Source organism: Sorex fumeus, unplaced genomic scaffold (assembly GCF_029834395.1).
Source record: "Sorex fumeus unplaced genomic scaffold, SorFum_2.1 ptg000094l, whole genome shotgun sequence".
NCBI lineage: Eukaryota > Metazoa > Chordata > Mammalia > Eulipotyphla > Soricidae > Sorex > Sorex fumeus.
This window is the reverse complement of record NW_026606151.1, coordinates 3258235-3278428: the sequence shown is the minus strand read 5'-3', so window position 1 is coordinate 3278428 and position 20194 is coordinate 3258235. Positions and strand designations below refer to the sequence as shown.

General features: G+C 53.8%; 1 protein-coding gene across 1 annotated transcript; it reads left to right on the top strand.

Moving 5' to 3' along the window:
• Nucleotides 1–3083: 3083 nt before the first annotated feature.
• On the top strand, nucleotides 3084–17317 carry BNIP5 (BCL2 interacting protein 5). The gene is made up of 10 exons (XM_056132126.1): nucleotides 3084–3579; nucleotides 4883–4966; nucleotides 8872–8936; nucleotides 9167–9407; nucleotides 10532–10666; nucleotides 11517–11581; nucleotides 11819–12059; nucleotides 13989–14053; nucleotides 15821–16078; nucleotides 17276–17317. Exons 1-10 carry the CDS (start codon nucleotides 3084–3086, stop codon nucleotides 17315–17317), a joined length of 1692 nt encoding a protein of 563 aa, XP_055988101.1.
• Nucleotides 17318–20194: the final 2877 nt, after the last annotated feature.

The following is a 20194-nucleotide window of genomic DNA, read 5'->3' as shown; positions in this document are numbered from 1 at the left end:
TATGGGCCTGCTCGAGCAAATCAATGAACAACAGGAGGACGGTGACAGTGACAGTGATTATATATTTGTTATATTGCACTGTAGCACTATCCTCCCGTTGTTCATTGATTTGCTTGAGCAGGCATCAGTAATGTCTCCATTGTGAGACTTGTTACTGTTTTGGTATATCGAACATGCCATGGGGAGCTGGCCAGGCTCTGCCATGCAGGCAGGATACTCTTGGTAGCTTGCTGGGATCTCTGAGAGGGACGGAAGATTCGAACCCAGGTCGGCCACGTGCAAGGCAAACACCATATCCAGTGTGCTATCGCTCCAGTTCATTTATTAGCGATAGCACAGCGGTAGGGCGTTTGCCTTGCACGCAGCCAACATGGTCGACCCCAGTTCGATTCCTCCGCCCCTCTCGGAGAGCCCGGCAAGCTACCGAGAGTATCTCGCCCGCATGGCAGAGCCTGGCAAGCTCCCCGTGACGTATTCGATATGCCAAACACAGTAACAACAAAGTCTCCAATGGAGACGTTACTGGGCCCGCTCGAGCAAATCGATGAACAATGGGAGGACCATGACCGTGAATTATTATTTATATTATTATGCTATATCATAATATTATATAAATTTTAATTTCCCTTTTGTTTCTTTGTTTCTGTTTTGGGGGCACCCCCATATGTAGTCCTGGCCTTGTGCTCAGGGATCACTCCTGGTGTAATCAGGGACCATATGGGGTACTAGGGATCCAACCCAGGCCAGTTTCCTGAAAGGTGGAAAGCCTTACCCTTTTTACCATCTCTCTAGTCCCAATTTAATTTCTCTTAAGATTATGTACGTGGGGCCAGAAAAACAGTGCAAGTAAAATGGTATTTGCCTTGCACACAGTAAACTCTGGTTTGATCCCCCACATTATATAGGGTCCCCCAAGCCCTGCCAGGAGTGATCCCTCAGCACAGAGCCAGGAGTAAATCCTGAACAGGTATGGGCCAACCCACCACTCTCCCCCCACCCCAATAAAATTATATGCTGAGAGAGAGAGAGAAGAGAGAGAGAAAGAGAGAGAGACAGAGAGAGAGAGAGACAGACAGAGAGAGAGAGAGAGAGAGAGATCAGGGACTAGCATGTTACTATCTTCACACTTACCCATGTCCCCATTCCTACCCATTTAAGAAAAACCAGAGAGTGGAATCCATGCCCAATTCAATCAGCTAATCAGTGGTTGAATAAATAGCAGTACTCCTACATAAAAAAAAAAAAAGAAGAAGAAGAAAACCAGAGAATGTTTAAGGGCATCGAGCTCGCTCATACCCGTAGCAAACTCTAGGCACAAACTTTGGCACAAAGTGGGTGCTGATTAAATGTCTGCTGACAAAGATGAGTAAGAAGCAAATGCCACTTTCTCCTAAGGTCTCTGGGTTTCTGTCCTTCTCCCCACCCCCACCATGGGGTCCGGAAACATAGCCATAGTCAGCCCCGCAACTTTCAAGAACAGGATCCTGTTTCGTAGACGGAATCGACATGTGTAATCCAGATGCATTTCCTAAGAGTGAAACGACCAACAAAGTCTTTCAGGTTACCGGCTTCCTCCTGACCTTCCCCTTTGCTCATTTTCCCCTGAGACTTTCCATGTGTGGTGCCCCAGCGGTGCCTGCACTGCCTGATGGCCTCAGGTGACCCTCGCTAGCGCCAGCTCACAGGGGAAAGACAGCGCCACATCTGGGACGTTTGTGCTCCCATTCCTGCATTTTCCTTTCCTTCTCGCTCTTTACGAATCTTCCTCCCTCTCAGATCCATCTCCACATATGAAGTCACAGTTTGAGAGTCTTAGTTTTGGCCTCTAAGCTGAGCAGAGTCATGGAGAATCTTTTCTTTTTTGTTCGTTTCTTTATTTGGTTGGGGGCTGCACTTGGTGGTACTTGGGGCTTCCTCCTGGTTCTGAGTTCAGGGGTCACTCCTAGCAGAATGCAACTCAACAGTGCTCCATGCCCAGAGAGGTGGCAAGGTGGAAATCAGAAACCGGAGTGATTAACCCGTGATTCTGAAATCCACCATGGTCTCTGAGAGGCCAGGGGCTTAAAACCATCTTTGCTGTGTCTTAATATTCAAAGAGGGAAAAAATCTCTGAACAACTTTTTTTTTTCTTTTTTGGTCACACTTGGCAATGTACAGGGGTTACCCTTGGCTCTGCACTCAGGAATTACTCCTGGCGGTGCTTGGGGGACCATATGGGATGCCGGGGATCTAACCCAGGTTGGCTGTGTGTAAGGCAAGCACCCTTCCTGCTGTACTATCACTCCGGCCCCCCTCTGAACTACTTTAAAGAAATTGAATAGCCCCAAGGTTTCTGGTGAAAGACAGGCAGAGGGCACAACTTGCCACCAGTACCTCCTTGCTCTGACCGGGCAAGATCCCCCCCCCCCCCCATTTCCTGGGCAGTGTTTTACTCCGCTGCTCCAGAAACGGTGGGTCCAGACACGTTCTTTCTATGCTAGCAGCCTGAGATATCTCAGGTGCTGTTTACAAAGTGTGTGTGTGTGTGTGTGTGTGTGTGTGTGTGTGTGTGTTCACATGTTGTATTTCTTGAACAAGTGCCAGCTTCCTAGGGGAGCACCCGAATACCTGAAACACCCTTCCCACCCCTATATTCAGGTTCCTCTCCTAGAAAATAAGGACAAGGAGCTCCCTTATTCTATGGGGTGGTGGAGGATTCTAAAGACAATAGGGGCCAGAGAGATAGTGCAGTGGGTAGGGTGCTTGTCTTGCATAGCTGACCCGGATTCCATCCCCACCACCCCAGATGGGCTCCCAAGGAATGGTCCAGAGCATAGAGCCAGGAGTAACCCCTGAGCATCACTGGGTGTGACCCCCAAACAAAGACAAATGAAACCAAAATCAGCAGCTTCCAGAGGCAACCGCCGCTCCCATACAGGGGGTGAGGGGATGGGAGGCAGTGGGGATCTTGTTGGTTCTTGGGGGGTCCTCTACTCAGGGGGACTGTTTGTTTTGGTTGTAGCCCTATGGAGCGTCTGCGGGCCACAGGGACGCCTCCGCCAGGTAGGAGAACCAGCTCCCTGGACAGGTTGCAGAGGCCCAGGATGGATGCAGAATCGGGAGACGGCCGGTGCCTGTCCCTGCCCACCACCCCCTGTGGGAGTCTATCAGCCGGAAGCCAGGAGAGCCCAGCTCAGTCAGCAGACACTGGCGGGAGCACCCCCACGATCGTCCCGGAGGAATCTTGCAAGGAGCAGTTCCCTGAAGCACAGGACAACAAGAAAGACAAGGCCCAGAAGAGTTGGCTGAGGAACATGCTGAACTTTGTCCTGAGACTGGGGCCAGAGGAGCCCAAAGAAAAGACCGGCAGGAAAAATAAGGGCAAGGAAGGCCACCCGTCACCCACGGAGAGCCCCGTTGACCCAGAGCTGCCGGTGCCCAGGAAGAAGGCCCCGGACAAGAAGGGGGGCCATGGAAGACCCAAGGCCAGGGAGACCCTGGGGGCCCAGGAACAGGAAGCCAGAGGCCACCAGGCAGCACCCCCCGGGAAGGCCAGCACCCCCCACTCCGAGGAGGCACCCCGGGGTCCAGTGCGCAGGGGTGAGCAAAGCAGGCCCTTCTCCAGGGACACCCCCCTACGTCCACCCCATTCCCCAGGGCAGGGGGCTCCTTAGACGTCTCAGGAAGGGAATGTGGGACCTGGGACAGCTTTGGGGACTCCTAACTCCATCCGTCACAGCCGGGTGGCCTGGCTGTCAGCTTTTGTCTCTGATCTGCTTCCCCCAGAACCCCACCTGCCCCTATGAAGATGGAGACAGTCGTTGCCCAGAGCTAGCACCAGGAACACGTGCTTCTGGGCATTCCCAGGGATTTTGTAGCGGATCCTGCAGAGCGCGCTGGCCCAGGGAGAGATGCTTAGGCAGAGGGAAGGGAGGAGGGTGAGCACAGAGGGTGGGAAATAGGTGGGCTGGCTGCTGGCCATAGGCTCTACTCTTCTCTCCACCGTCAATGTCTTGAGTACCGTGGTTGCCCCACTCTGGAACCTTCCATTGTCCATCTGTGAAAAGAGGGAGCTGGTGTCCCAGCATCTTCCTTTCCTGGCTCTAGGACCCTGGAGCCAGGTGTGCCCGGAGAAAGATGGAGCTTGGCCTTCTAGCCCTCAAAACTTAGCTCAGGGCTGGAGAGATACTAGGGGGCGTAGGTCATGCTTGCATGCAGCCGAGCCCAGATCACACCGTCTCCCACTCATCCAGGTCTCTCCCGGGAGACCCTTGGGGAATGCTGGTGAGAGCCCTGATGGATCCCGGCGTTGTGGGCCCGATCAGTACCACATCCTCAGGCTCTGCCATGAAAAGATCAACCCATGGGCTGTGAATGGCAGGGAATGGCCCTGGGGCTCTCTGAGCACTGCTTGGGAGCACCCCTCAAATGTTTTGAATGAGGGGAAGAGACCCCCAGGAGCAGGATGTTTTGGGAGAAGGAGGAGTGGGAGATATCTAGTTAAGGTGTTTTTGTTTTGTTTTTGTTTTTGCAGTGTGTGTGTGTGTGTGTGTGTGTGTGTGTGTGTGTGAGAGAGAGAGAGAGAGAGAGAGAAAGAGTTGTGGGGGTTACTTCAGGTGGGAGTGCTCCAGGGAGCCATGTGGTGCTAGGGATCAGACTCAGGGTCACACACATGCCAGGCAAGTACTCTGCCGTCAAGCCGCATCTCCAGCCCAAGGCTGTGTCTTTTGAAAAGAAATGGAACCTTTGGGATCCGTTGGCAGGCTTGGGATCTGTGGGTTAAGTCTGCAGCTGTCTCTGCAGTGCCTGTCCCGCTCAGACTTCTGAGCCTGCCTCTCGTGGTGGCCAGCAAAGCCAGGACTGCACTGCGCACCCAGCGTGCTTATTCTTGTCTTCATTCCAGGCAGGGAAAGGGCCAGTTACCACCACTCCGTGCTCGCCCAAAGCCGCCGCCGCCAGCCAGATGAGGAGCTCAGGAAGCCTGACAGTGAGTAGAATTCGCTGCGTTTCCGGGACTCACACACCTGAGTAGCCACGATTCTCGCCACACTGCAATTTGCGTGCCTTTATTTTCAGTATTACCACTTGCTTCACTGCAAGTCACACTCTTACCCGAGGCGCATGGTTAGGGTGGTTGGTGGAACTTGCCAAGGGGAAGCGGCTGTGCTCACACATGCTCGCCACACTTTAGGGAAGTTTTTGCCAGGGGTCACACCCTTTGTGGTGCTATCAAATTTGGCCACACTCTAGCTTGGGGAATTCCCACACTTGGTATTGTGCTTGATGCATGTGAGACTCCTGGGATTTGAACTCAGGACCAAATGATTCCAAGGCAGCCTTTTAAGCCCCAGGCTATTTCTCTGAATCTTAGGATGCTGGGTTTTTGTTGTTGTTGTTGTAGTTTGGCATTGAGGGGGAGTGGGCAGGGGTTGTAGGGTAGGAGGAAAATGAATTAAAAAAAATACTTTCTACCCAATCACGTCCCCCAGCTTAATATCCCAAAGTTTAGGTTGCTGGTTTAAGAGGAGTTTCATGTACTACAAAAGACCCGCCTTGGTCTCACAAATCTAAGTCATTGGAAAGGAATCTCTGAAACTAGGACATAGGTTCCCAAACTGATTTCCCAGGTGGCTACTCCTCCTTTTTAAGGTGGGGGATTATGGGGAAACTCAATACGCTTTTGGAAACCTAGCGTCTTTAAGTGAACAAGCAAAAAGTGCTCCCCCCACTTGCACCTGAAGCTACTACCAGCACCCCCCTCCTACCCACCCATATCATCCCAGCACCCCTGGAAGGTGGTATCACTCTCTGGGCAAGTGTGAGATTCTAACAGTCAACACATTCTATTTGCTTTCTTCCAGAGGATGCCCTTATCCAGACGATAGTGGAATTTTTCAAAAAGGTGGCAGAGTTGTGTGAAAAACAGGTAAGGGGATGCCCACGAGTGTAAGCCCCTGCTCCCCACCCCGCCTCCCTGCTCAGTGCTGTCTGCACTCCAGGCCTCAGGCCCTTGTGGGCTCCAACACCTCGGGCATCACCGGAGCACCAGCTGTGGTCGCTTCTCTCGCTTCTTGGGGGCACTTCCTTCTCTCTTCAGGGCTGGGGTCTGATTCCGTTTCTCTCATCTCCCCCCCACAGAATGCAGCAGGAAATACAGATGTCACCTGTCCAGGGACCCAGCCGCCTCAGAGACCCACCTGCTTGGCCGTACCTGAGAGAGGCCACCGAACTCCCACCCCCAGCAGCTCTGGTGAGTGGGGCCCTTGGTTGCCATAGAAACACTACATCTGGGTTGACCTCTGGAACCTTCTGCAGAGCTGGAATTGGTTGTTTTTGTTTGTTTGGGGACTACACTCGACTGTGCTCAGGGCCTACTCCTGGTTCTATGCTCAGGTATCTCTCCTGGCAGGCTTTGGGAACCATATGGGTGGCAGGGATCAAACCTGGGTGAAATTGTGCAAGGCAAGCATCTTGCCTGCTGTATTAGCTCTCCAGCCTTCCCCCCCCCCCCCCCCCGGGATTGGCCATCTTAAGAGTTGCCCTCCTGTCTCTGACTTCTCTTGAGCCTTCAGCACTGGGGGACAGAGGGGTCTGTGGAGAGGAGAAAGGGGGTGTTAGCAGGTGTCCTGGTGACCTCCACACATGGGCCCTCACAGAGGTCTCGGAAGACAGTTAGGGGCCCAGTGGAACAGGTTCAGGATTCCTCCTGGCCTCTGAAACCTTGGCATCAGCCCTGCCCATGGCAGCCATGCAGGAGGAGCAGAGACTCCCTGACTCATCTGAGACTTCCGCAAACGAAGACCCTTCCCCACTGAAGAATGCATGCTCAGGCATACCTGCTCAGAAATACAGCACATACATGCTCAGCAGTACATTCTCAGCATACACATGCTTGGCACATACATGTGTGTCACATACATGCTCAGAACATGCATGCTTGGCACATGCCTATGTGGCACATACATGCTCGAAAATATAGCACATATGTGCTTAGCACATACATTCTCGGCATACACATGCTTGGAACATGCATGCGCAGTTCATGCATGCTTAGCACGTTGATGCTCAGCACATACATGTGCATCACACACATGATCAGCCCATGCATGCCCTGCACATGCATATGTGGCACATACATGCTTGGAAATATAGCACATACGTGCTCAGCACATACATGTTCGGCGCATACAGACTCAGCAGAGGTCACCCTTTCAGGCTGTGGGTTCACATATCTTTTAGTGGTGGTCACGTCCCTTTATGGTGGTGCCCACACAGAGGTGGTGGCGGGTGGCAGTCATCTGCCGCATGGAGGTGACAGCCCAGAGAATGCACGGGTTCCTAGAGCAGCGCTACGAGAATCACGCTCAGAGCACACGGGAATGCCTGGGGCTAGACTCAAGAACGTGGGCCAGGGAGAGGCCCAAAGGGCTGGCACTAGCTTTGCGTGAGAGACTCTAGGCTTTTTTTTTTTTAATTTTTATTAGTGAAACACCATGAGGTACAGTTGTAGACTACAGATTTTTGTGCTTGGGTTTCAGTTATACAATGATCGAGTACCCATCCCTCCACCCGTGCCCATTCTCCACCACCACTGATCCCAGTATCCCTCCCATCCCACCCCATCCCCCCATCCCACCCTGCCTCTGTGGCAGGGCATTTCCTTTTGTTCTCTCTCTCCTTTTGGGTGCTGTGGTTTGCAAAAGAGGCATTGAGTGGCAATCATGTTTGGTCTATAGCCTACTTTCAGCATGCATCTCCCATTCTGGGAGGATCCTCCCAACACCCTTTACTTGGTGCTCCCATCTCTATCTGAGCTGCCTTTTCCCCTAGCATGTGCAGCTGGCCTCCAGGCCATGGAGTGAACCTCCTGGCACTTGTCTCGGCTATTCTTGAGTGTTAGTCTCCTATTTTGTTACTTTATATTCCCCAGATGAATGCAATCTTTGAGAGACTATAGGCTTGATCGCCGGCATTGTGCAGTCCCCCAGCATCCCTCTGGGGGTTTCTTCTTGGAGGGTTGGAGGGGACTCCTCCCAGAGAGTGAGCAAGGAGATACACTAGGTGAGGCCCCAGATGCCAAAACCACAAAGTTTAATAAGAAAAAGTTTTAAAAGTTCATGTTTGCAAGGCACACACTGTAAGTCACTGAGCGATGCGCTGGGCCCCACTGATTTTTTGACTCATGGTTCAGCCAAGATGGAGAAGCAAGAAAGTAGCAGGGAGAGAGAGTGGAGAGAAAGCCAGCAGGGGCCGTTCGTAGAGGGCAAAGGGATGGGCCTGCACCCAGCAAGGCCATTACTGAGCTGGCCACGGGGCGAGTCTTGTCTTCTCTGCAAATGTGTGTCTGTGAAGTGATGCCATCAGACCCTCGTGACATCTTCCTCTTCAGGTCTGGAAGAAGCTCGGGTCCCTGAGATGCTGTCTCCAGAGGCGGGGGATGAGGGCCCCCTGGACACCCACCCCAGACAAGCAAAGAGCCGGATGCCTGAAGAGGACCTGGCACAGGACAGAGTCTCCGAATCGAGTCAGTGTCCCCTCCTTCCCCGGAGCCCCTTGGGTCTTGAATGACCCCCTTGCAGAAGAAGGGCGAGGTGAAGTGAGGTGCCCACCAGAGCCCTGAGCAGATGTCAATAATCTGTAAAGCTCAAAGGGGATGGTGGGGCCCTCTATGGCCTTTGCCCGGGGGCCCATGCCCTGAGCACTTCTGGCCTTCTTGGGGATCCTCCCTGGGACAAGGCTTCTCCACTCCCACAGCCCGGGCAGCCCTAGGTGTAGACCCCCCCCCCCCCCCATTGAATTCAAAGAGCCCACTTGGTTTCCCAGCCCCTACACTGGTGAGGGTTCTGCAGCCTCAGGGAGGATTAATGGGCCGTGTGCATCTGCTTTCTCCAGAGGAGGCCGTCATCCAGATGATCGTGAAGTTCCTCCAAAGAGTGGGAGACCAGTATGAAATAGAGGTGAGCAGACACCCAGCAGCTGGGCCCCGGGACTGTGCGGTTCCCCACTCCCTACCTCTCCCCGTTTCTGCCCCAGTTCACCCCCTTCACCTGCCCACCTCAGTCCCCACTCCAGTTTCTGAACTCTGTCCCCTCCCTGGAGGCCTGGTGGCTCTCATTGGCTCCTGGGGGTGCTTTCCCGTCTCCCCAAGTTTCTTCCCCTGCCTCAGTTTCTTGCATCTTCCCCACAGCAACTTCAAGTCCCTCTGCCAGAGGTATTTGAGCCAAACCCAGGCCCACCCTCCAAGAAGAAACCACCGGAGAGAAAGTCAAGCCTCAAGAAGGTCTTTTCCCTGAAGAAACAAGGTTCTGAGGAGCCCAAGAGAACGGGGGCCGTGGGGGCTGCGAGCCCAGAGTCCCGTCCGCCCCGGAAGCCCACGTTATTGGGCATGTGTGTTGGGGGCCAGCGGCCCTCCATCCCCAGCGGCTCAGGTGAGCAGATCACAGCCACATGGCAGCCGGCCCGGGGCTGCCCTCCCACCTCTGACTTTTGTTGTACCTTGAGCACTGTAGAGGGGGCAGTAAAGAGCAGAAAGAGGGGGAGTCTCAGCAGGTGACCTCCACACAGGGGCTCTCACTGAGGTTGGACAGATGGTTAAGGGCCTAGAGGGAGCGGCTCAGGATTCCTCCCAAATGTCCTCAGCCTCAGCCTCAGAAGCCTGGACCTCAACCCTGCAGGAGGAAGCGTAAACAGTACCAGGGGCAGGGCCCTCCCCGATCCTACCCAGGACACTCCTGACCCTCACCAGGGCCCCTCAACCCTCACCAGGACCCCCTGACCCTGACCCTCACCAGTACCCCCTGATCCTCACCAGGACACCCCTGACACTCACCAGGACCCCCTGACACTCACCAGGACACCCCTGACCCTCACCAGGATACCCCTGACCCTTACCAGGATGCCCTGACCCTCACCAGGACCCCCTGACCCTCACCAAGACCCTCTGACCCTCACCAGGACACTCCTGACACTCACCAGGACATCCTTGATTCTCCTCAGGCCCCTTTTCTGCAAAGGCAGCCCCAACCCAATGAGTAGGTCTGTCCCCTCCATGCTCAGAGCCCTCGGGTAAGGCCCTTGACACCGTCAGCATCTGAGAACTGAGGGAATAGAGGTGCAGGGTGGGCCCCGCAGGAAGGGCCGCCTGGCGTGGGGAGAGCAGCCCGCAGGACCTCCTGACCAAGGGGTCCTCTCAGGCCTCAGGACAGCACAGCTGACACAAGTCAGTGGTAGAATTTCAGTCCCAAGGAAGGGCTTTCCTGCTGGGGGACACTAGCTGTCACACACCAATTTGTGCCTTGGAACCCTGTGTCAAGTTTTCAGCTGGTGTTTCAGCCAGGATGGAGGAATGGGAAGTGAGCACGGAGGGAGGGGAGGAAAGGCTGGGAAGGACCATTCATAAAGGACTCGGGGTGCCCTGTCCACTGCTGCCTGCACCCCAGTAAGGCCACTGCTGAGCTGGCCGTTGAGCAAGCCTTGTCTTCTCTGCAAATGTGTATGTGAAGTGACGCCCTCAGATCTATGAAACAAACCCTCATTTCATCTTCCTCCTCAGGTTTGGAAGAAGCTGAAGTCTCTGAGACCCTGTTTCCAGAGGCGGAGGATGTTAGCCCCGCGGATGATCACCCCAGACGAGCGAAGAGCCAGACACCCGAAGAGGTTTTGGCCCAGGACACAGTCTCTGAATCGAGTCAGTGTCCCCTCTGTCCCCAGAGCCCCTTGGGAAACACGAGTCCTAAGCATCCCCTGGTGGAAGAGAAACCGACCTCGGGGAGGCAGTGAGCTGCTCGCCGAGCTCTGGTCACGTTAGTGACGTGCATGGGAGGTGGCTGTTGCGAGTGTGGGACTCTCAGTTGTATTCCCCACACTGCAAAAGCACGACAAATGATCTGTGAGGTTCAGCGGGGAAGGGCAGCACCAGGGGAAAGTTTGGATGGCCGACCTAAATTTCCTGTGTAAAACCGCAGCTTTGGGCTGGAGCAATAGCACAGTGGTTAGGGGCATTTGCCTTGCACACAGCCAACCTGGGTTCAATTCCCAGCATCCCGTATGGTCCCCCGAGAACTGCCAGGAGCAATTCCTGAATACAGGGCTAGGAGTAACCCCTGTGCATCGCCGGGTGTGACCCCAAAACAAAAGAAAAAAAACAAAAAACAAAAAAAGCGCAGCTTTGACTGGTCATAGCTACAGGACAAGGGGGATAAGGCACTTGCCAGTTTGGTGCCCAACACCACCCATGGGTCCCACCAGACTGATTCCTGAGCACAGAGCCAAGAGTCAGGCCAGAGCATTGTCTGGTATAGTCACACAAAACCTGCCCCTTACCCACATAAACACATAAAACCTGCGGCCTTTTCCTGGGGGCCCTTTCCTTGAGCACCTCTGACCTTCTGGGACGGGGCTTCTCCACTCCCATGGCCCGGGGAACCCTAGATGTGGAATTCAAAAGGCACACTTTGTTTCCCAGCCCCTATATCCACTGGCGAGGGTTCTGCAGCCTTGGGGAGGGTTAATGGGCCGTGTGCATCTGCTTTCTCCAGAGGAGGCCGTCATCCAGATGATCGTGAAGTTCCTCCAAAGAGTGGGAGACCAGTATGAAATAGAGGTGAGCAGACACCCAGCTGCTGGGCCCTGGGGCTATGTGACTCTCCCCTCCCTGACCCTTCTCCTCCCCCTGTCTCTGCCCCAGCCCTATCCACCCGCCCACCTCTGTCCCCACTCCAGTCTCTGGACTTTGTCCCCTCCCTGGGGGCCTGGTGGCTCTCAGTCACTTTTGGGGGGGGTGCTTTCCCGTCTCCCCAAGTTTCTTCCCCTGCCTCAGTTTCTCACATCTTCCCCACAGCAACTTCAAGCTCCTCTGCCAGAGGTGTTTGAGCCAAACCCGGTCCTACCCTCCAAGAAGAAACCATCAGAGAGAAAGACAAGCCTCAAGAGGGTTTTTTCCCTGAAGAAACAAGGTTCTGAGGAGCCCAAGAGAGCGGCCGGCTTGGGGGCCACCAGCCTAGAGTCACGGCCGCCCCGGAGGCCCACCTTCTTGGCCCTGTGTGTTGGGGGCCAGCGGCCCTCCACCCCCAGCATTTCAGGTGAGCAGACCCGAGGTTTCCATGGTGACAAGGCTGCTTCTGCTTCGGGTCCCCCCCCAAGGTGGGGTTGGAACCTGTGTGGTGGGGGGAGGGGCAGGCGGGGGGGGGGTCTCAGTCCTGACCTTTGCTCTCAGTCCTGGGCAGAATGAGGGGGTGCTGAGCCCTCTGGAGCGGAAAAGGGCTTGGTGAGTGACAGCATCGCCATAGCCAGTACCCCACCCTACATTCACACAGAAATAGTTAAAAACAAATGTGAGTGGGGCCCAGGGTGGGGGTCTCAGAGCGGCATGACCAAATGACCCACCTGGAAGTGGGGGGCTAAGGGGAGGGCTGGAGCAAGACTATAGCAGGTGGTATACTTGCCTTGCGCACAGCCAACCAGGGTTCAGTTCCGGGCAGGAGTGACCTCTGAGCACAGAGGTAGAGTAAGCTCTGAGCACTGCCAGGTGTGAAGTTGAAAAGGAAAGGAATGACTTGTATGGGGGTAGGAGTGTAGGTTCAGGCATGCCGCAGGGGCTGACCTGGGCCTCTGCCTTTGTCCTTCTGGAATGTGAGTCCCCGACACTCCAGGAGACCCCACAGACCTCTCCCACGCATGTCCTGTCCATTCACCTGCTGGCCTGGAGGGGCCACCCATCCCTTCAATCTGAGAGTCAGGGAATGGGGTGCACATAGGCCAGACACTCAGCACAGCCTCGAAGGCTGAGCAGGAAAGTGGGATCCACCCCCAAATTTCCTCCCACACAGTGAGGATGTGAAGGGGTGGATGGAAGGGGGAAAAAAAAAAGACGTTTCTGGAGGGGGTGAACAGGCACGGGGCCTCCTCACGAGGAACTGAGGCAGGCAGAGCTGTGAGAGGCAGCCGGCAGCCAGCCTCCAGGTCAAATTGCAGCAAAGTACATCCTCTCCCTCTCTCCTGTCTGCCCTCAGATCTGGACGAACCCGAGTTCCAGGAGTCATCACCCGTGGAGGGGGGACAGGCGGGGCCCTCAGAAATGACACCAAAGTCACAAGCCAGAAGTTCCAAGCCAGAGAGGAAACCACCACTGGAAGAGGCATCCGAATCGAGTTAGTACCACCCTGTTCTCAGCTGGGACGGCACCGCGCCTCCTTGGCTGGGATGTCACATTGAAACTGAGTAGGGAACTGGGGAAGGCAATGGGAAAATATTCCCCGGAAAATTCTAGAAGGTCACCGAGCAGACAGGATCAGTCTGTCAACTGGGCTGTTGGGCAGCGTTGCAGGTGGAGAGACGTTTTCAGGCTTCAGTCACGTGGCTAGTCTCTGGGATGGGACTTAACCCCACAATCCACCCGCGGGCTAAATGTGTGTATATGTCGTGTTGCATTTTGGTGGTGTGAGGGATCGAACCCAGAGCCTTGCTCGCTCAGGCAAGTCCACTGTGATCCCATGGAGCCACACTCCTGTGGCTCTGGTTTGCTCAAATGTCTCTTAGGAAATAACCAACTTGCCTGGGTCTCCTAAACAGCGGTGTACCGGCAACAAGCTCAGTTTGATCTGCAGCACAGCAGGGGCAGTGTGTGATGCATTTCCTTGTCACAGCTATCATTAGCTTCCAACACCTGGTCACTCCTGGCATGAGCAGCCACCTGCAGCCCAAGACTGAGGGCACACCTGCAGCTGGTCACTCCTGCTCTGACCCTACTCCCCGTTACTGACCATATTTTGCCCTCAGCCGCTGGGTGAGGACCAATGGCAGAGCTGGATTCTTATCTGCCCAACAATCATGGTGACAAATGAGGCTCTGAAAACAAAAGTTCCTGCTGTTTCCACGAGACAAGTCCAGCTCACATACTTCCTTCAGGCTTGGGGAATTGTTTCTCCCCTTATATGGAAGTTGTGTGCAGTTACTTTAGATAAATGTGTTTCACGACTTGTCTAGAGCACTTCCGTCTTTATTTTTCTTAGAGTTGCTGATTATCCAGAAGCTGGAGGCTTTTCTCCAAGAAGTGGGTGAGCAGTTGGGAGAACAGGTGAGGACTGCTCGGTGCCTCCAAAAGCTGATCAGGTTGGATGCAGGAGATTCATCAAACCACAACTGAGGCCAGAGCTTAATCCCCGCCTCTGCATCCGTGTGACTGTGGGCATGTCCCTTAAACTCTCAGAGCCTCTGTTTTTCTCTTTTGTAAAATAGGGGATCGATGCCTAGTCAGCAAAGTGTAGTGCCTCTATAGAAAACACCAGACATGAAATAGATGATCGGTGTTACTTAAAATAATATTTGAGAAGCCCACGCTATAATACGGTGGGTAAGGCAGTCAACCCCAGTTCAATCCCTGGCATCCTATATGAGCCCTTCCAGGAGTGATTCCCAAGCTCAGAGACAGGAGTATCCCCTGAGCCTTGCAGGATGTGGTCCCCAAAGCAAAATAAATAAAATAAAACTCGACTTCTGCTGCTCCCCCTGACAGCTAGGAGCCCCCTCCCCAGTCTATGTCCTCCTTGAGGTTCAGCCCCTGTCCCTCCTCTCCTGACCACCCAGGAGGTGACAGCCTATGGAGCACTAGCCTCTGCTCACTCCCTTTTATTTATTTTTTGCGTCACACCCGGGGATGCTCGGGGGTGACTCCTGGCTCATGCACTCAGGAATTACTCCTGGTGGTGCTTGGGGGACCATATGGGATGCTGGGAATCAAACCCAGGTCGGCCATGTTGGCTGCATGTAAGGCAAACACCCTACCTGCTGTGCTATCGCTCCAGCCCCTGCTCACTCCCTTCTCATTCTCTTGGCCACACTCCAGGATTCACAGGGCCTCCAATTCCTTGAAGCTTTTACATTCCTCTCATCTGTGGGATAGCCCCCAAAAGAAGTCAGAATCCCTCAGTGTAGTTGCAGAAACAGGAAACCACCTGTGACTAGGCACCAGGCGAGAGACAAGTCTTCACTATGGGGGCCTCCCCTTGGCCCCACACCGCACCCCAACCCAACTCCCAGTGGCTGGAGCCTGCATCCTTTTCCTCAGCATCATGTAGACCTCCACCCACCTGGTAGAGCTTCTAGAATGAGCGCCCTTCCCCTCTGCAGAAGCAAGCATCAACCAAGGGCTGATGGGAGTGGGGCAGGGCAAGGGGAGGTAGATAAACACCCCCCCAACCCCAGGACCATAGAGAAATAGCTGAGGAGTGACTTCTGCACCAGCTCCTGCAGCCCCCTGGGGTAGGTGGGGAGAGTGGTGGGAAGGGCTAGTTGTGCCTGGTTTCCAGTTCTCCTCATCCAGTGCTTCCCTGGGTCACTTCCCTCAGAGACTGGCTATGCCAGAGTCAGTCTCAGGGTCGGCATCTCGGGGAGCCCAACCAAAGGTATCAAGGGAAGGAGGCTGGGGGTGGGGACTAGCATCCATCCAACAGCCAACTGTGCACAGATCAGGTCTCATCAGCGGTTAGCCTGGACCCCAGTGGTTAGCCTCGCCCTCCCACAGCTCCCAGCGGCCACACAGGAGACACGACCCATGAGTGAACAGAGGCTCAGAGAGATCACACAGCTTTGCAACTGTGATTTATCCCCCTTCCTGCTCTCACTTTGTCCTGTTGCTTAGAGCTGGGACACGGATCCTGAGAGGCTGGGGCTGGGGGGCCGGGAGGGGAGCATATCACCAGGTGCTCACCCCACCCTGAGCAGGCCATGGAGCCTGACTGCAGGGGGTGGGTGGAGGGGTGCTGGGGAGGGGGCCACCTGGCCGGGCACCACACACCACCACATGGGCGCCCCGCCTCACTTCCGCTTCCGGCCTCACTTCCAGATAAGGCGACATCCCTGTCTCAAGAGGTATTTCCAAGAGATCCTAGACTCCTGCCAGGAGAAGCTGGTGGCGGCTATGCGCAGTCAGGAGGGCCACTCCTCGCACCCTGGCAGAAACCCCCAGGGGCCCTACCAGTTTCCCTTCGACCTGCCAAACAAATTTGCCGGCAACAGCCACAACGTCATCAGCCTGCTGGACCTCCTGGGGCACTACCGTCGCCGCCGAAGCAGCCAGTACTCCTACGAGGAGGCCCAGCCGGTGAGAAGGGCCCGTAGAGACCAGGCGAGGGGAGGCCATGGGACCTTCTTCCTGTCCCGGCCCTGCTCAGCTCAGGACGGGTCTAGCTCACATGCTCCCTCCTGGATGAGGCCTCCAAGACATTGCCGCCCCACGCTGACCTTTTTCTTTTCCAAAACTCTACTCTGGCTTTTTTTTAAATGCATTTTATTTTTATAAAGTAGTCCACAGTAGTTCATTGCAGAAAATATTCAAACACCCAACCCAGCAGCGAGCATCTTCCCACCACAATAAGTGTGTGAAGGTTGTTGTATTTCATTCTGGAGCCATTTAAGCCCATATATAAGAGAATAGAAGCAAGTATGTTAAAACCAAACACATGGGTCTTACTTTAGGTACGTCAGTGGGCTAAAGTATAAGAGGCGCCAGTGGGCAGTTTGTGGGTGTGGCTGCCAAGCTACTAGAAAACTGGGGACTTGGGTGGAGGATGCCCAGTCCCAATCCAAGCAGGCTTGGAGATCTCGGCTACGGATCCTGCATACCTAGGTTCCTCTGTTGGTTCCCTCGTGAGTGAGGCTCATCCGAGCATGTGGAAAGTGGCCTTGAGCATGGCTGCATCTGGGTTCTGGAGGTTTTTGGCTGCCATGTTTCTGCTTGGGATGGGGAGAGAAACTCAACCGCCCCCTCCAAGGGGCCCTGGTGAAGACAGCCTGGCATGGGGTCAGGAGATTCTGCATCGCTCTCTTCCGGGAGCTTTATTTTATAGTCACTGGATCTTAGTCGTTGATGAGATTACATGGCTCGGGGGTAGTTTTTGGGTGTGACTACCAAGCTCCTGGAAAACTGGGGAGCTGGGTGGTGGAGGCCCAGTCCTGATTGCTCTGGTTTGCCTTGAAAATGAGCATCTTCTCTGTGTGACTCGAGCCTCTTCCCAGGTGTGTGTTTCTTACTCTTTTTGATAGAGGTACGGGGTCAGTATTGGCCACTCTCTAGCTGGCCTTCTTAATTTATCTATGGCTCTACTGTTTGGCTTTCTCATTCGAGATGGTTGCAAAGTTTTAGGCAATAGGACTGGGGGACTTCACCCTTTCTGGAGTCAGAAACTGGGCAGAGAAGAGCCCCCGGAGGGAGCAGAGCACTGTACAGGCGGGCTCCTGGGATTTCTGCTGTGGTCATGCGGCTGGACGCTGACTAACATCTCGATCTTTCTCTTCCTAGAACATCACAAGTCCCGACATCCAGATTGAAAGTCCAGACTGAAAGTTGGGCCTTTCACTCAACGTTTCTACAAAAATTGAATGGCCTGAGCCAACAGCCCCTGAGATGTTTCGTGATGGTCCCTCTGGGCTTCCCGACACGCTGAGGACTTGCCAATCCAGATCCACGTGCCATTGTGGACTGACTGAGACTGGACTCCAACAAGTCTTCTTCCACAAAGTGGGAGTGGGTTGGGGGTGTGGGGTCAATGAGCACAGGCTGGGGAGTTAGGAGGGCAGGACCCCTTCCCCCTCTCCTCTCTGCTCCAGACACTGGATTCTGGGCTCACCCACCCAGTCACACCCCCTGGATGGGTCCCTTCCTGCTCTCTCATCTGGAGTCCTAAGGAGATTATCACCAAGACAGAACTCTGCTCTGGTCCTCAATTGGGGGTGAGGGAGGGAATGGGGAGCAAGTTCTAGAGTTTTGGACTGGGATGACACCAGCACCGACTTCCATGCCCTGGGGTGCATTTTTCCTTTTCATATACGTTACAACCTCCCCTGATCTTATTTATTTTTTCTTTTTTTTTTAATTTTTATTAGTGAAACACCATGAGGTATAGTTTTAGACTTACAAATTTTTGTACTTGGGTTTCAATTATGCAATGATCAAGTACCCATTCCTCCACTAGTGCCAATTTTCCACCACCACGGATCTATTTATTTTTTTTTATCATCCGATATGTCCATAAGCCACAGGATCTAAAACTAGACCCACTCTCATGTAGACAACCTGCTAACCTCTTAGCAGAAGTTGGCTTTAAAAAATGCATTTTTGTGCACTCTCTCGCCAGAACTTCCACATGCATTTTTAAATAATGTGCATCTGAAGGCAACCTCTCATTTATCCACATGGTAAGCTTTGCCTAATGTCTCAGTGGACTTATTCCTGCCCCCAAGAACTCTGGAGGCCCCAGATGTGGGGGACCTCTCTATGAGGGACGCTGGTATTTTGGGATCCTTCCAGCCATGTCCAAGAATTCTGTGACCAGAGAAATGTACCTCTCCTATCTCATAAGGCTTTGCCCAGAATCAGTGAGAAAAATGTGTGGGGTGTTTAGGCAGGACTCGTGATCACACAGCCAGACTGTTTGGAAATGAGGGCCAGGCACTTGCTGGAATCGACTCTTCCATGTACTGTTCTTTATGCGGTGTTTGCTCCCTGTGTTCCTCAGGCCAGCAGCTCAACCCCTGTTATTACTGCATTGTTTCACCAATAAAAAAACAAAACCAATTTGCAACAAAGGTCTTGATTATTGAATGCACCAGGATGAGGAGCCCATTCCCCACATCAGGGTCAGCCTCTGGGTCCCTACCTGGGGGCAGGTGTCTCCGTGACAGCTCTCCCCTTGCCCCTCCATGGGGACACCAACTTGCTGAGGTGGGGACAGCAGTACCCAGGTTGTACTCCCTTGACCTACATGCCAGTGGCCCAGGGGAGAGGCCCTTTGCCCAGCAGACATGACAGTCCCCAGCAGTTCTGAGACTCGTGTGTGTGTGTGTGTGTGTGTGTGTGTGTGTGTGTGTGTGTGTATGACATATGTCCAGGAAAACCTGCGCCAGCCCCCATATCACATCAGCTCCCTTATTTGTCCTTACATTTTGGCATCCAAATGCGGCCCCTCAGAATGAGGACAAATGCAGCGTAGACTTTGGGTCAGAGAATAGGACGTGTGTGGGGAGCCATCAAAGGCCTCCTTTGCTCTCTCTCTCTCTCTCTCTCTCTCTCTCTCTCTCTCTCTCTCTCGTAGCACATGACAGATGCCAGAAAGAAGAAACGTGCCTGTCATATAGGCAGGTGGGGTGAGGATGGGAGAATTGTTTGGGGGTGGGGAGCGAAGGAAGGAAGGAAGGAAGGAAGGAAGGAAGGAAGGAAGGAAGGAAGGAAGGAGAAGGGAGGGAAGGAAGGAAGGAAGGAAGGAAGGAAGGAAGGAAGGAAGGAAGGAAGGAGAAAGGAGGGAAGGAAGGAAGGAAGGAAGGAAGGAAGGAAGGAAGGAAGGAAGGAAGGAAGGGAGGGAGGGAGGGAGGAAGGAAGGAAAACTAGGGACATTGGTGGTATGAAATGTACACTAGCGGAGGAATGAGTGTTGGAACATTGTATGATTAAAACCCAATCATGAACTGCTTTGTAATGGTCTATCTCACAGATCACAATCACGGTCATGACCATCCTGTTATTTGTCGATTGCCACAAGCAGGCCCCAGTAATGTCTCCTTCGTCCTAGCCCTGAGATTCAAGGCTCTTTCAGAGTTAGGAGAATGAGACCCATCATTTGTTACTGGTATTTGGCATATTGGGTATGCCACGGGGAGTTTGCCAGACTCTGCCGTGTGGGCCAGTTACATTCAGTAGCCTGCCAGTTTGTCCAAAGTAGGAATGAGATAAGGTGTCATAATAAGATGTCGCACTGCTGCAAATGTGGCCCCATGCTTCCGGGAGCTGGGTTTTATAGTCTCTGGGTCTCAGCCGTTGATGGGATTACACGGCGCCAGGGGGCCAGTTGGTGGGTGTGACCCCTGCCTACTGGAATTTGGAGGACCTGGGTGGAGGATGCTCAGCCCCAATCCAAGCAGGCTTGGAGATCTCAGCCCACAGATATTCCATACAAAATGTTAGGAAGGAAGGAAGGCAGGAAGGAAGGGAGGGAGGGAGGGAGGGAATGAGGGAGGGAGGGAGGGAGGGAGGGAGGGAGGGAGGGGAATGGAAGAAAGAAAGAAAGAAAGAAAGAAAGAAAGGAAGGAAGGAAGGAAGGAGAAGAAGAAGGAGAAGAAGAAAGAAGAAGAAGAAGAAGAAAAGAAGGAGGGAGGGAGGGAAGGAGGAGGGAGGGAGGGAACGGAAGGAAGAAAGAAAGAAAGAAAGAAAGAAAGAAAGAAAGAA

What these genes read in the sequence shown, in the direction of transcription:
- BNIP5 (XM_056132126.1), top strand. Translation starts at nt 3,084, where the DNA reads ATGGATGCAGAATCGGGAGACGGCCGGTGCCTGTCCCTGCCCACCACC. An exon ending in GGAGCTCAGGAAGCCTGACA is followed by an intron (nt 4,967 to 8,871) that starts GTGAGTAGAATT and finishes TGCTTTCTCCAG; the next exon opens with AGGAGGCCGTCATCCAGATG. An exon ending in GGACACAGTCTCTGAATCGA is followed by an intron (nt 10,667 to 11,516) that starts GTCAGTGTCCCC and finishes TGCTTTCTCCAG; the next exon opens with AGGAGGCCGTCATCCAGATG.